This window comes from Natrix helvetica (genome assembly GCF_964273705.1).
Source record: "Natrix helvetica genome assembly, chromosome: 4".
NCBI classification, from domain to species: Eukaryota; Metazoa; Chordata; class Lepidosauria; order Squamata; family Natricidae; genus Natrix; species Natrix helvetica.
This window is the reverse complement of record NC_138550.1, coordinates 121,668,721-121,682,731: the sequence shown is the minus strand read 5'-3', so window position 1 is coordinate 121,682,731 and position 14,011 is coordinate 121,668,721. Positions and strand designations below refer to the sequence as shown.

Here is a 14,011-nt window from a genome sequence, read left to right as displayed (position 1 = left end):
CCCTTTGGTAGCACTTGGATGTAGCTGTCTTCCTTGTCTTCTCTTAATGATTCCAGATGACCAAGGTACTGTATATATGCTAGGTGGCCTGCTGCTAGTTCCACCTCATCATCTTAACTATCTTCTCCCCTCCCCCCCTCTATATACACACATGTAGTGAACCCCAAAGTAAAGAAAAACCATTAATATTAAACAAGTATCATTAAAAGATTCTAAATAAAATGGTAATCAAAATCAAAGTATTGTGTAGAAAACAGGGTTGGGACTTAGCACAACCTGACTCCAAGATCAAGGGGTTGGGTTAATTGTGTATCCCCATCCTGCTCAAATTCAGCTTTACCATGTTGCATTCCATTCAGATCCCAGATCAAATTGAAGACTGGGTGATAGTTGTCAAGAATGGTTAGATCCATGGAGGGCCTCTTAAGAAGATACACCACAGCTATCTTCAAGACTGCTGACATTACTTCTTCCTGTAATGAAATACTGACCATTTGCCAGAGGTGGCCAATCATCTTCCTTAGCAGCAGCCCAAATTTCCCATGATGGAGAGCAGGCTGTTCACTTCATTGGAATATTAGATATAGAACAAGACAGCCACTTCAAACCCTGCCCATGAAAAGTAAAGATAGTTGAATTTTAGCAACTTTGTTGGCAAGATACTACAATAAAAGGCCTCAATTGCCTCCTTGAAGATATATTTTTATTCTTTTCCAAAATAAAAGAACTTGATTGCAAGTCTGATTATAAAAAATAACTTGCATATCCTTGTAGAGGTACATTCAAAATAGTTTCTTTAGCATAAATCTGAAATAATCTAATGACAGTATTCTGCATGTGTACATCCAACCTTTGATTTGTGTATTTGTGTATCTTTATTTGGTCTGCTCACTAATATATCCCTGAAAATTTTAGGCACGCCAGGGACAGATTCTTTTCTGCCATTGTGACTTTTAAATGTAAGAGAACATTAAAAACTGTAGCATCCAGATGAAAGTCTTCAGTCTGTATGATATCTCCATGCTTTAGATGTAAATCAGTTTTGTGACATATATAACTACATTTTGCAGCATAAGGGTGGTCCTGGAGTAGAAAATCCTTTGCTACCATGATGCTATTGTTGTCCATTTACTTTTGCTCTTCCCCCACTGCAAAGGAATCAAGAAGGCAGGTAGGCATGGCAACATCATATTATGATAGCTGCCATTCACTATGGGAACTCCTCCCTTGTGCCAAATTATAGCATTTTCAGAATAATGCCCAGGATATCTATATTGACAGTAATATTTCTGTATATTTACAACCATGGCTGCTATTGATGTAGAGAGATTGCAGTGGACTATCCGATTTGTTTTGCTGCTTAAGACAGCTTTGACCGAATAAACCAAAGTGACTTTTCTTTCCCATTCGGAAGATTGTTAATTTGGTATATAATAAAATTTGCTACAAGAAATTATTCTGAATAGTTGAAGAAATGACCTACTTCAGGCCCCATTCTCTATGTTTTCACCTTGACTCTTATTCTTACAAGGTTTTATCCCTTTTTTGGTAATACTATAAAGTTGCCTAAAGCATATTAGACATTATGGCCTAGAATGGTGAAAACTGTTCGGGGGCAGGGTATTTTTAGGCCCATAGTGACTGAACTGATACGGAGAATAAGGCAGTTGTTGCAATACAGAGTCTTATGCAGATGTGGAAGAAAAAAAGCATATAAATAGGAAATGCTGCCCAGTGAGTTCTTCATCCACACAACCTCATCCTGTTCTGAATCAAGAGATATTTTTCTAAGTAAATAAGCACAGGAGTTCAAACTGAGTTCATTAACTAATTGAAATGTAGTATAAGACTTGAGCTTTGTAGTTCTGTGCCTGAAATATTTGTCCAATTTCAAGAGCTTGTGTTGAGGTTCGTTTTTTATCATTTCAAATTGTTTTCATATTCCTCTGTAAGAGTGTGATGCAAAATTGTAACCTATCTAATCACAATAATTCCAAGACATGCACAGTGGTTACATTCAATATTTGCAGGCAAACTCTCCCACAGCCTAGAGTTTGATCCTGTGTTGGGGCTCAAAGTTGATTCAACCTTCCATCCTTCCTAGGTCCGTAAAATGAGGAACTAGATTGTTGTGCCGATATGCAAATAATGCTGACAATGTGAACTGAGTTCACAATGTAAAGAGTGCTGTAAAGTACTAAAGGGTAGTACACAAACTTAAAATGCTATTGCTATATTAAATAAATAGTAGGCAACAGCATTGTACAATAGAAGGCCTTTAATAAAGTCGCTTGCTAGGGCCCCTTCAAAAAAGATTGTTTTTATTACGGTATAAAGACAGGCAGAAGGGCCAACCGTTAGGTAATTTGATCAAAACCACTGCAACTAAAACTATTCTGAAGCAACTAGCATTTGTAGGCCATTTTAAAAGGCAGAAGCATATATAAAGAAAGAATTGCAGAAATCCAGGCTGGAGTTTATCAGGGCATGAATAACTGCAGCAAGACTAACCACTGTGCTAGCAGCGGCTTTGAAAATTTTGTTTTATAAATGTGATGGTTGTTCTTTACTAGTCTGTAAATCTGACTGCTCCTTCTCTCCTCCTTCGTTCCTTTGTTTAGCCGAAAATCTTTTCCACTGTCATTTTGTGCGCCAACGATGCAAGAGAACTCTGTTTTTTCCCCCCTTCCCAACAAGCTAGAAACAGAAACTGTTGCAGTGGAAATTGTGGAATCCATAATGACATTGGAATGCAATTCTCTGTTTGGCATTAGGGTTTTAATTAAGGCTTTGCTGGGTTTGCCCATTTTTCCTTTTGCCCCCCATCTCTCTGCCAAGAAAACCCAGGATCCTGACACTCTCTGAGGACAAATTGAAAGTAAGAAGTTTGGAGGGAGGAGGGAGCTATGTGGGGATGGAAGCAGAGCCTCTTGATTAGAAAGTATAATTTAATAGAATGTGTATTGAACCAAATGTATTGATTAATGTAGAGGATATAGTACTTATATTGATTTGAACTAAAGATTTAGTACTAAAAGCTGTAAGCCAAAAAAGCTGTTGAAGATTGCTACAAAAGTCAGTTTAATGCTGTCCTTGAGAATGCCTTCACAAAGGAATTCTTCTAATGTTTGAGGAGTAGGTAGAATGCTGTATATGTCAGTTTGATCCCGGAGGGTTTTATTTTGTACTCTAATAGCTGTTACGAGCCTACATTATATCCAAGGAGTAATTTTCCTTAGGGTTGCTGGCTCGCTTTGTGTCAATATTCTAGCATTTTAAGTCACGTACAGTATATGCTTCTGGGAACAGCCGAGGAGCCAGCCAGACTCATAATGGTCTGCATTCATTAATAAAGGCAGAAGCTTCTGTCCCTCCATTGCCCACTGCAGGGATACCTCCCCGGTCTTTGGGGACCCTGCAGACACATTTAAAGAAAGCTTTATTTTGAGTGGGCAGGAGATGAAATGCAGGACTTGCAGGCATTTCCTAAGTCAGCTCTATGCCCAAGCACAGAGGTGACCTTAATGGGTCAAAGAAGAATGCAGGTCAAAAGACTTATTATCCAGCCTGTTGGAAATCAATTGCTTTTAGGGGGAGGGGGAAGGGGTGGCGTTTTGTTTTGTTTTAAAGTAGTGCTTAAAGGTTAGTAATGTAGAAATTTGTTTTACAACCAGAAGCTGTCCTGGAATGTAGTCCATTTTTATAGAAAGGGAGAGGAAAGTCAAGCCGAGCTTAGTTTTAAATTCCCTCCAAATTACAAAATGTTAGTATAGCATAATTAGTTAATCAGTGATGATTGATTACTAGTGTTTGCTGTCTTGAATTAAGGAGAGGGGGAGAGATGTTGCTGTGATACTGTCTCCATCTGTTGAACAATAACGTCTTCATTTAATCTTTATATTTCCTTATTTATAATGTGCTTTTGAGCAACAATCGCATTCATTTCATTCAGCTTCAAAATGCCTCATTTAAATTGAATGCAACTGTACTTTCCATTAGGGACTGTAATAAGGTAGTGAATTAGTAGGATTTCTCCCTCCTTAGAAACTCCTCCTCTCCCTTCCCTCCCTCCCTCCCTCCCTCTTCCATAAAGATTTTTTTTCCCCTTAAGGATATAATTCAAGTCATGAAACGTTATCTATGAAGCAAAAACTGGCAACTAAAAAAGAACAACAGCCCTGCTCTTTGGAAAGGAATTTTCTTGAACCACTGTTTTAGTAGAATGTATCCAACAGTTCAAAGATTTTGTGCACAGAAATGGGCACAACTGGGTATGGCTACAAATAAAACAGCCCCAAAGCCTATATATGTAATTATGCAAATATATAGCGGTCCCACTAATTTCGCTCAGAAAGTATCTTTGTAAAATTCATTTAGAATTTTGGGAATGTGATAGATGTTAATTACACGGTCCATTGGATTATAAGAATCTCTACTCCTAAATATAGTTTATACTGAAGTTTTTAGTCTGAGTGTGTGTATATGAAAGGAAGTATAGCAGGGGTGTCCAAACTTGGCAACTTTAAGACTTGTGGACTTCAACTCCCAGAATTCCCCAGCCAGCTGGGGAATTCTGGGAGTTGAAGTCCACAAGTCTTAAAGTTGCCAAGTTTGGACACCCCTGAAGTATAGGTAGTCCTTGATTTATGACCACAATTGGAATCGGGATTTCCATTGTTAAGCAAGGCAATTAAGTCAGTTACACCCCATTTTATAGCATTATTTTGCCATGGTTATTAAGCAAATCACTGCAGTTTTTTAAGTGAATCGTGTGGTCCTTAAGCGAATCCACTTTTCCTGATTGACATGGTTTGTCAGAAGCCGGCTGGGAAGATTGCAACAAGACCTGAGGATGCTATAACCATCGTAAATATAAGCTGGTTACTAAGTGCCTGAATCACAATCGCATGGGATGTTGTGGTGATCCTAAGTGTGAGGAGGTGTGATAAGTCACATTTCTCCGCGCCATTGTAACTTCAGTTGGTTGCTAAGCAAATGGTTGTACCTGTAAGAGCAGAGAAGGAATGACAAAACAAAATACCCTCCCTCAATCCCCCCAAATCAATGTTAAATTTGCAGTATAAATTATTTGTAATCTTTTTTCCTTCAAACTATGAGTAGTTTTAGTATATTCTAAGGAGCATTAGGAAGAAGCTAGAAGAAGTACAGGAAAATATAACATAAGTGAAGTAGTCTGGAGGAAATGCCAGAACAAGGATTTGTTTAATTTGCATGTAGGAGGAAGAGAAAAAGAGAATGAATTTGAGGAAGTTATCCAGTGCTGCACACTTTCCAGAAGAACAATGATAAAAACATCGGTTTCATGTTTGTCCTATAAAGGGCAAAACACATTCTGAGCTACACTTTTATTGGTTTTCTCTGTGCCCTGTAAACTCCCGTGTTCAGATCAACAGGAGCTTCGTCTTCTGCCTTCCCCACTTGCATCAATTCCCATTGTCATGGAAGTAGGTGTTCTGAGCACATGAAAATACAATATACAGCAGAGAGCTACTGTGTGGATAATAGAGGAAAATTTTGCCCTAAATTTTTAAACACAATCTTTTTTGTGAAAAGAAACACTCTTAAAACAAAACCTCCAACCGTTCATAACTGGGATTAATGGTTGCAATTTTCAGTTCTTAGACATGGGGTCTCCATAGACAGTTCCCCCCCCTCCTAGAATATAATGTGGCTCTCTGTGGGATTGAAGATTATTCCTTACTTCATCTCTTCCCTTCAATCTTTCACCTTTTTTTGTCTCATAAAGTTATAAATGGTATGAGCAGGAAGCTTTTCTCCCTAATCAAGTGTTTTCTCTAGCTTTTTCATGCCTTAGAATGCAAAGAATTTACATACACATCATTAATATTAGGACGCTGCTCCCAAGATGTATACTGATTGAGACTTGGATCCGAGGTGCAAACAGAAGCAAAAAGAATCTTTCTAAAACTTTGCTGCTTCCATTTCCCACAGTGGCCTCCACCCCAAGTTTTCCATTTTATAACAGTCATTGAAGCATCAGGGTCAATTTCTGGAAAGATTTAAAGAGTTTTAACCGGCAAGAGGAGCTCTAATCTCATTTGTGCATTTTCGGGATCCATACTCATCTTTATATTTTGCCTTGCTCAGTGATTTTTCTCCATCATTTCGCCTTGAATTTAAATCAGGGCATCTCTTGGTTCCTGAGAATGCTTTTGTGCAATAGGCTATATCAGCTGTGGGACCCCAAAACAGAGCTTAGTGGAGAATAATTCCATAGTTTATTTTGCATCTACCACATTAGTGCCTTTGTGTGTTTTTTCTTTAATTAAAAAAATTATTGAGGTTTGAGTCCTGAGCACACATGAAATGCTACTTTCAATTGTGTCACATAGTGCTGTGTGGCTTTTCTAATCCTTAAACTGGCCACATGTGAATCCAAGATTTTAAAAAATGGAGGTAAGAGGACTCATTAAAACACATAGGCAATGATCCAGCATTACAGTTCTCTCCTATTGTTGATTATGATAGAAGAAAAGAGGCTCGTGTGTGCAGTGTTGTTCTACGCTGGAAGTTGAGCTTTGGATAGAGCTCTAGATAGCAGCTACAGACTTTCTGAAGAATGGATATTGTCCATTGGGATAATTAAGTATTAGCAATGCTCTTGCAGCAGTAAAACTCGTGTGTCTTTTATTTAAACGGTACAGCAGATTTATAGATAGATGGTTTCAGGTAAAAAGAATCTGGAAAGGTACGTTGTTGTTTAAGCTGTTCCTTTGCTGCAACTCATTTAATTGCCCCGGAAAGAGTGTTAAACTGATCCATTCTACTGATGCTTGAAGGTTCCATTTTCTTTCCATTCCCTCTTGCTGAAACAACCCAACATGCACTTTAATTGAGTCATGAGAGAGTAGCGGGTTGGCACTTGGATATACATCAGAATTTTCATTCCTTGAAAGAGAATACTGTGCAAATGAAGATATTGGGTTTAAAGCTGTACCCAACCTTGTCCTGTTGCTGCTTGTTCCTAGTTAACTAGAACTACATCAGATTTTTTTTTCAATGTTGAGAATGCAAATTACCAACATCAATACATTAAGCAGGAAGTACAGGACCTGCTACCAGGCTGATTGGGAAATGTTCCACATTATATTCATTCAGTTTGAAGACCATGAAAAATAGAATTTATTTAACATTCACTGGAATCACTACTAAGCAAATTGATAGGTTATTATATAGTCCTCCGTTGCTGCTATGGCCCGATCACAAAAAGGGAACCCTGATTGATTTGGGTCAGGCAACAAAGAAGAACACCCTCTGGCTTTAAACCAGATCACCTTAAAATATGGACAGATTTCTTTCTTTCTTTCTTTCTTTCTTTCTTTCTTTCTTTCTTTCTTTCTTTCTTTCTTTCTTTCTTTCTTTCTTTCTTTCTTTGGTACCCTTCCCCACTCTAAAAAAACAATTAATCAAATACTTTGCTTTCCTTGCTCATTTGTTTACTTCCCCTCCCTTCAGATACCACTAGAATTTGGCTATTTTAACAAGCAGTTGGAAAATAGAACCTTAAAAAGAATCTGCAGTTTTGATGTCATCCGTATAGATACATACACATATTCACAGACACACCACAGTCATTTGATTAACATTTGACAACTGGGTCACAGTTAACGATGTTGCAGCATCCTGAGGTTACCAGATCGCTATTTGGGACCTTTACTGCTGGCTTCCAACAAGCAGAGTTCATAGGGAAGGTTGCAAATGGTGATCACATGACCTTGGGATGCTGTGACTGTGCAGAATTCATCTAACAACTTCAACAGGAATTGCCAGAACTACTGTTGTGAGTCAATACAGTTGGGTGACATCACACCTTATGACCACATTGCTTTGCAAAAGAGTTTCTAGTCCCAATTACTGTTGGTAAGTCATGATTACCCATACATGAAGACTCCTACAGAAACAAATTTTGTCATGTGTATGACATATGCCACGGGTGTCAAACTCATAGCGTTGCCTTGCCATCATGTGACATTTCATTATGTATTTCCCATTCACAGTGTTGGGGTGGGTGTGGCCTGCATGTGATGCATCCAGCCCATGGGTTTGACACGCCTGACATATGCCATTCCAGCCAAAGGAGAGGAGTGGAGCATATTATTTACATGGCACTACAGTTAAGGCATTCACTTCAGTCATGCTCCTTATTTGTCTTTTTAAAACCATATTTGAAAGGGATTCATCTCTAATTTGGCACTTGGTACGCAGCACATGATACATGTAACATCTGGATGTTACATGGAAGCAGAAGCTTTAAATTGATGATGCATGCTTTTGAAGTACATCTTCTATTATGATTCCAGCCACATTGAAATATGCATATTTTAAACTTCTAGCTTGATCTTATCTATCAGACCTGGAATATTTCAGTATTTAAATAAATATGATTATATAGAAGTGGAATCTGTCCTAATTAAGCAGTATATCTATCATATAAAGCCACCATACGAGTTTTATCACATGGATGAACTCTCCTGCACACAGGCACACAGTTTGCTTGTAAACAGTCTAAACACCCGAAAGAGTGTCTTCTTGCACATAATTGTGCTCTATTGCACAAATTGCAAGGGCAATACTGTGTCATGTTTTTCTCTAAAGCTGTATGGCACAGTTCATGTATTAACATTTCATAATCTATAATATATATCAATAGGTTAGTTGGGTCAATTTTAATGTTCTGATTTCTAAATTATCTGAATTTAAAATCAGCATGTATTAAACATAATAGCTGTGTTTTTAAGGCCTTATTCTGTCACTGCTTTTTCACTATCATTTTGAAATGAATTAATGTAAAAAATAGTATTGTATACATGAAATCAAATAAATGATGGAATATTTCATGTTTAATGGTGTTGAATATTTTTTCTCATAGGCTACTGGCCAGAAACTTTATATTGCCTAGTACAGTATGAGGTTTAGTATTTGCTTAGAATTTTCTGCCATGATGTGATATAATTCCTGTTAAATGAACCTAGGAATGTAGTCATGGTTTATTGTATGTTTTTTTAGAAATATAGTTATTTATTTCTTTATTTCCATGGTTTATACAGCTGCCCAATCCATGACATTGACTCTGGACAGCATACATGGTTTAAAACGTTAGCTATATTGAAGAGTTTGCGTATCAGTGGGACACAGCCAATTTTGCTCTTCTTTGGAACTCTTACTGGACTTTCATCCATCTTTCTGAGTACATTCCTATCCACTATATAAGGTGTCACATGCATGACAAGCTGTATTCTGAAATTATATTGAAATTTATCATCAGCCAGTCTTTGACAATGGATCAGTGATAGTCTGGTGTTAGAAAAGCCAGAGGCTACACCATCTGCACCATATAAGCAAGATCTGCTTATACTTTCTAATGTATAATTTAGCAATTTAGCCAATTCCATATTCGTTATTACAGGTTAAATGCGGCATTACAGGTTAAATGCATATATGGGTATGTAACCAAGTCAACTATAGGCCTAGAGTGCAGATACATCACTGGTGAGTTGTAGGCGGTATGCCCCGGTATTGGCATACTGGAGCCTCCCCAGAGCACCGGATACTGTTCCAGTACGCTGCTCCAGAGGGCCTGCCTGCACATACTCCTTATCTGTCTTTAAAGTCTTTGGCACTTCTGCTCACGCGCATGGCGCATATAGCACCTGCGCAACACTCCTTCGAGCAGCTGGAGCATTGCGGAGGCTCACGGAGGTGTCGCTGGAGGCTAAGACACATGCGCGCATTGCACATATGTGCACACGTGCTTCACGCATCCTTATGGACAACGCTGGGCCCCTTCTAACTGTACCGGTTGGAACGAGATCTGGAGCCCAGCACTGAGATACATACATACATTTTTTATAAAACTTGCTTGGTGTTTTGCACAATACATACCATTTAACATGGTTTTTAGTGTCTTATATTATTTGATCTCTTTGTAGCATTGCTGGTATATTTCAGCATAGTGATTGCTTTTCCTTTTCCTTCTCTTCTTCTTTCTTCACAGAATCATACGATGACCCAACATAGCAGTTAGTGCAAGGCCCAGTTCTTCAGAAGAGGAATCTTTGCGGGACAAAAAAAAAAAGGGAACATGTTTTACTCTTTGCACGAGACTCTCGTTGTTAATATATATTATTCAGAAACATTGTATTGTACCATAAAACCTGTATTATGGAAACTGTTGGATGTTCATGTGTTTGAACCTTTGAGCACCGGAGAGACTTCCTGTATATAAAGTGTTGCACATGTATTATGTTGTCTGATACTAAAATGGTCTTATAAAGACAAGTGGACTTGGGCCCTATTCAAGAAGGACTAAGAGAATAATTATAATACCAACAACATATAAAAGGGAAATGTGGCTTAAGGAAAAACGAAAAAGCGGTGATACAGTACAAACCTTTTGGCCTTCCTTTTGTTCAAGCTTATGTCTACAATCTGGTATTCAAATGGATGAATTCAAAAATATTTTTAGTGCCGAAGAAGAAGAACAAGAAGAAGACTCTCCAAGCAGGATCCCAGCTGAATATGGCCTGTATATATTTGTAAGCCTTGCGATATGACAGATAGCATTACCATATATGCAATAGTTGTTATGTAGATTGTCAAAGAAACTTTTTTTCCTGGATACCATTTGAAGCTTTTGAGTGTTCAAGACTTTTCCTTAATGATGTCACATGGCCAAATTTTTGAATCAATTGAACTAACCTGTATGTTACTGTTATTAATGTTTACTCTGCAGTCTGAACCTGGAGATTACTGGAATGGTTTTCCAAGAAGAAATAAATTCAGTTTACCATTACATAATATGTATCTTTTCTTTTGTCCCAGATTATTTTATTTATTTAAAAAAGTTCCTCTTTGCAAATGAATTGTGTCTCATAACTTTCAACGTCACACGTTCTTGTATCACGCTTGCATGATTGATGCATTCTAATTGATGTACTTCAATTGATACCTCCTTATTTTAGATATATGTTAACTGTATATTCTTTTACCCTATGTAACAATCCTTTTTTTTTCCTTTTTGAGAAATACAAGGACTTACTACAGAGTTAGTGAGTGAAGGATATGGCTTGCAAGCATTCAGCCTCTCAATGATGTGCAGACTATCATGTTATAAATCAAGTCTTATCTACCTGCATTTGGTTTTATGATACAACGTCAAGTGTATTTCTCCTAAATAGAAAGCCTGTTGAGTTTGCTGGATTTACTACCAATGTGTTCAGAATCTCACCCTTTCGCCTATCCTTTTTCTACATCTCTGCATTTAAAAAAAATATTTAAGTCTCTCAAACACTATTAGAATGATATGTGATTATGGAAGGGATCCCTTGTCTTTTCATCTACAGGTGGGTAACCTTGTTAAATTCCAGCCACAGCACTGACATAGGTTTCCCTGCTTGCCGAGTCCCTTGTCCTCAATGCTGAGAGAGAGATGGCAGTAGAGGACATGACCAGAAAAAGTGCTTCAGTAAACAGCCCAGCCTGTTATTTCCTCTAGGAGATTGTTCGGCTTTAACAGAGAAAGGTTGTTGAGAACTGAATTAACCTGTTGGTCCCAGGTAGGAGCAAAGGGAGGCTGTACCACTAGGGCCTTCTCGTTTTTCTTTTGTCCAGAAATGTGCTCATATGAACATTCACTCCCAACCCAATTTCCATATTAGAGTTGTGATATACCGCTGAACACTTGTGCGATGATTAGAGCAATGGAATATCACAAAGGGTTGGAATTGCTTGTCTTTTCCTGCCAGGGCAGATTTCAAGTGAGATTTCTAGTTTGCCGAGTGTTACATTCCAAGTCTCCACAGATGGGAGAGCTGGAAGAACACTTTTTAAAAAGTCTTTGCTTGCCAGGGATTTCAAGGAAAAATGTGTCATATTTCTCTCTCCAGCCTGGAGATTTTTATGCATATGTTGCCAAGTACAAAAAGAAAAGAAAAGGCCATATTTAATAAAGAATCTTATTTCTGCTGACAAAAGGATAAACAAGCAACTGTACTTACACAGTCAGTCCAGTGCCAGGTTCTATTTATAATCAACCTCATCCCAGTTTTAATTCCATTAAGGTAGTCATCGTCCCTGCCAATTTGCATTGAATATTCATCCTTCATGACGGATGCCTCTTTAATAAAACAAAAAAAGTACAGGCATTTATTTCCGTCTTCATGTGTGAAACCGTAACATATTGGTTAAAACTGCAAATAGCATGTTTTTCATCAAGTTCAAGTATGTTAAAATTATTACACCCTACTCTGTTTGTGCCACTGAGTTGAGACAGATGGTAGCTGGGAAAAATGCAATCTTATAATCAAAAGCAAAAATATGTCAAAAATATGTTAGCAAGCAAAACACAGCATATTACTTGCTTCTTATGTCATGACAGCTTGCAAAACATACAAGAGTGTTGAATATCTAGTTATGCAAATATAGCAGTACAGTAAACAGCGACAGAAAATGCGAAGACACGGTTGTATATTGTATAAGTTTTCCATTCAGGGAAGGAACAAAAATTCCTTGGTCTTACTCAACTTTTGATTTGAAGAGCAAATTGCTAAGAGTAAATGCCTGAATTAACTTTCTTTTCTCATTAGTTGCCAATTTTTGACGCTGCCCTAAAAAGCTGTTTAAATAGATTATAAAAGACATTCAAACTTCCCAGTGAGATTTGAGTTTTCCATGGCGGCTCATCAGAGTATTTACTCTGAACAGGGTCTCGTCTTACTGAAAAAGGAGAAAAAAGGATAAGAGATTCTGTATGAATACATTGGGTATCTAATACATAGTCCTTCCCAGTGGGTCACCCAAGCTAAAGCAAGTCACAATAATGAGAGGCAAAATGGATCATCACATCACAGCAGAGAGGAGACAAAGGGAAATGGAAGACATGCATGACAGGATTCAAGCAGGTTGCAACTACCTTTAATGGAAATACTCAGGGAAAATATAAGACCTCAACCCCCAACAATTTTGAAGAAGGATAGTTTCAAAACTCTGGGAAACCGCTAGATGGCAGCAGATAGATGCAGAAAATGCCAACTATTTGCCATCACCTAATGATTTTTAATGGAAGATTGGGGGAAGATATGTCACAACAGTTAAAATGGGATATAGCTGTCAATTGATTGTCAGGTGTACAAGCCTCCTCAGAGCTTCTGAAGAGGAATATGTAAGCTCCTGCAGCTATGCATTCGCTGTCTAGACTGAAAGGATAAGCTGCTCCAATTATGAAAAGAAAAAATCTGCTTAAACCACAGCTAATTGTAATGCTGGAAAAACAAACATGAAAGTATTCAACCAGACAATCTAGAACCACAATACAATTCCTTCCCAACTCTGTCAGATAGCAGTAGGATATCCCCAGTGGGTCAGCCATATTAATCTTTTGCAGCAAAATCAACCAAGAGCCTTGTGGCACTTTAAAGATGGTGCCATAATAAATTTATTGGTCTTTAAGGTGCCATAAAACTCCTTGCTATTTAAGAGTAAGACCAGGTGAAATCAGGCGGGGCTTTATTAGATAATAGCTATAGCTAGATAGTAAAGATAAATAGTTGGAAAAGACAAGTATCTAATGCAGGCTGGAATTGAGCTGTAATTCTGATATGGCAAATGCACCTATCTTTTAGTCTTACTCATTTACACACTGTCCTTCAGAAAGAAGAAAGAGCTGTTCTTTATATGCCAAGATACCCCTTCTATTTATAACAAAATTAACAATTAATTCATCCCTTGATTGAATCTTTCGTTATTTAGATGTCACAACAGATTTTCATAACCCACAAAGGGAAAGCCTTAGCAATGTTAATATTGTGACAGGCAAGACACATAAAAGCAAATGAATCATAATTGGTGACAATTAGAAATAACTTGGTATGAAAACAGAATATTCGTTGCCACAGTGAGCGAGCTGAGTACCTTGGGTAATAGAAATGATTTCATAGGAAGCTCCTGGCTGCATGGACAGGACTATATCATT

The 14,011-nt window shown here is 37.8% G+C and overlaps 1 protein-coding gene across 8 annotated transcripts in view; it reads left to right on the top strand.

The window, feature by feature from the left end:
• Positions 1–10,839, top strand: part of ZNF521 (zinc finger protein 521) — a 309,282-nt gene extending 298,443 nt beyond the window's left edge. For all 8 annotated transcript variants that reach the window (XM_081950985.1, XM_081950984.1, XM_081950983.1 and 5 more), the window contains one exon: positions 10,037–10,839. In XM_081950985.1, the coding sequence (XP_081807111.1) occupies positions 10,037–10,066 (30 nt within the window). In that variant the 3' untranslated portion in view covers positions 10,067–10,839. The remainder of the gene's footprint in view (positions 1–10,036) is intronic.
• The last annotated feature ends 3,172 nt before the right edge of the window (positions 10,840–14,011 follow it).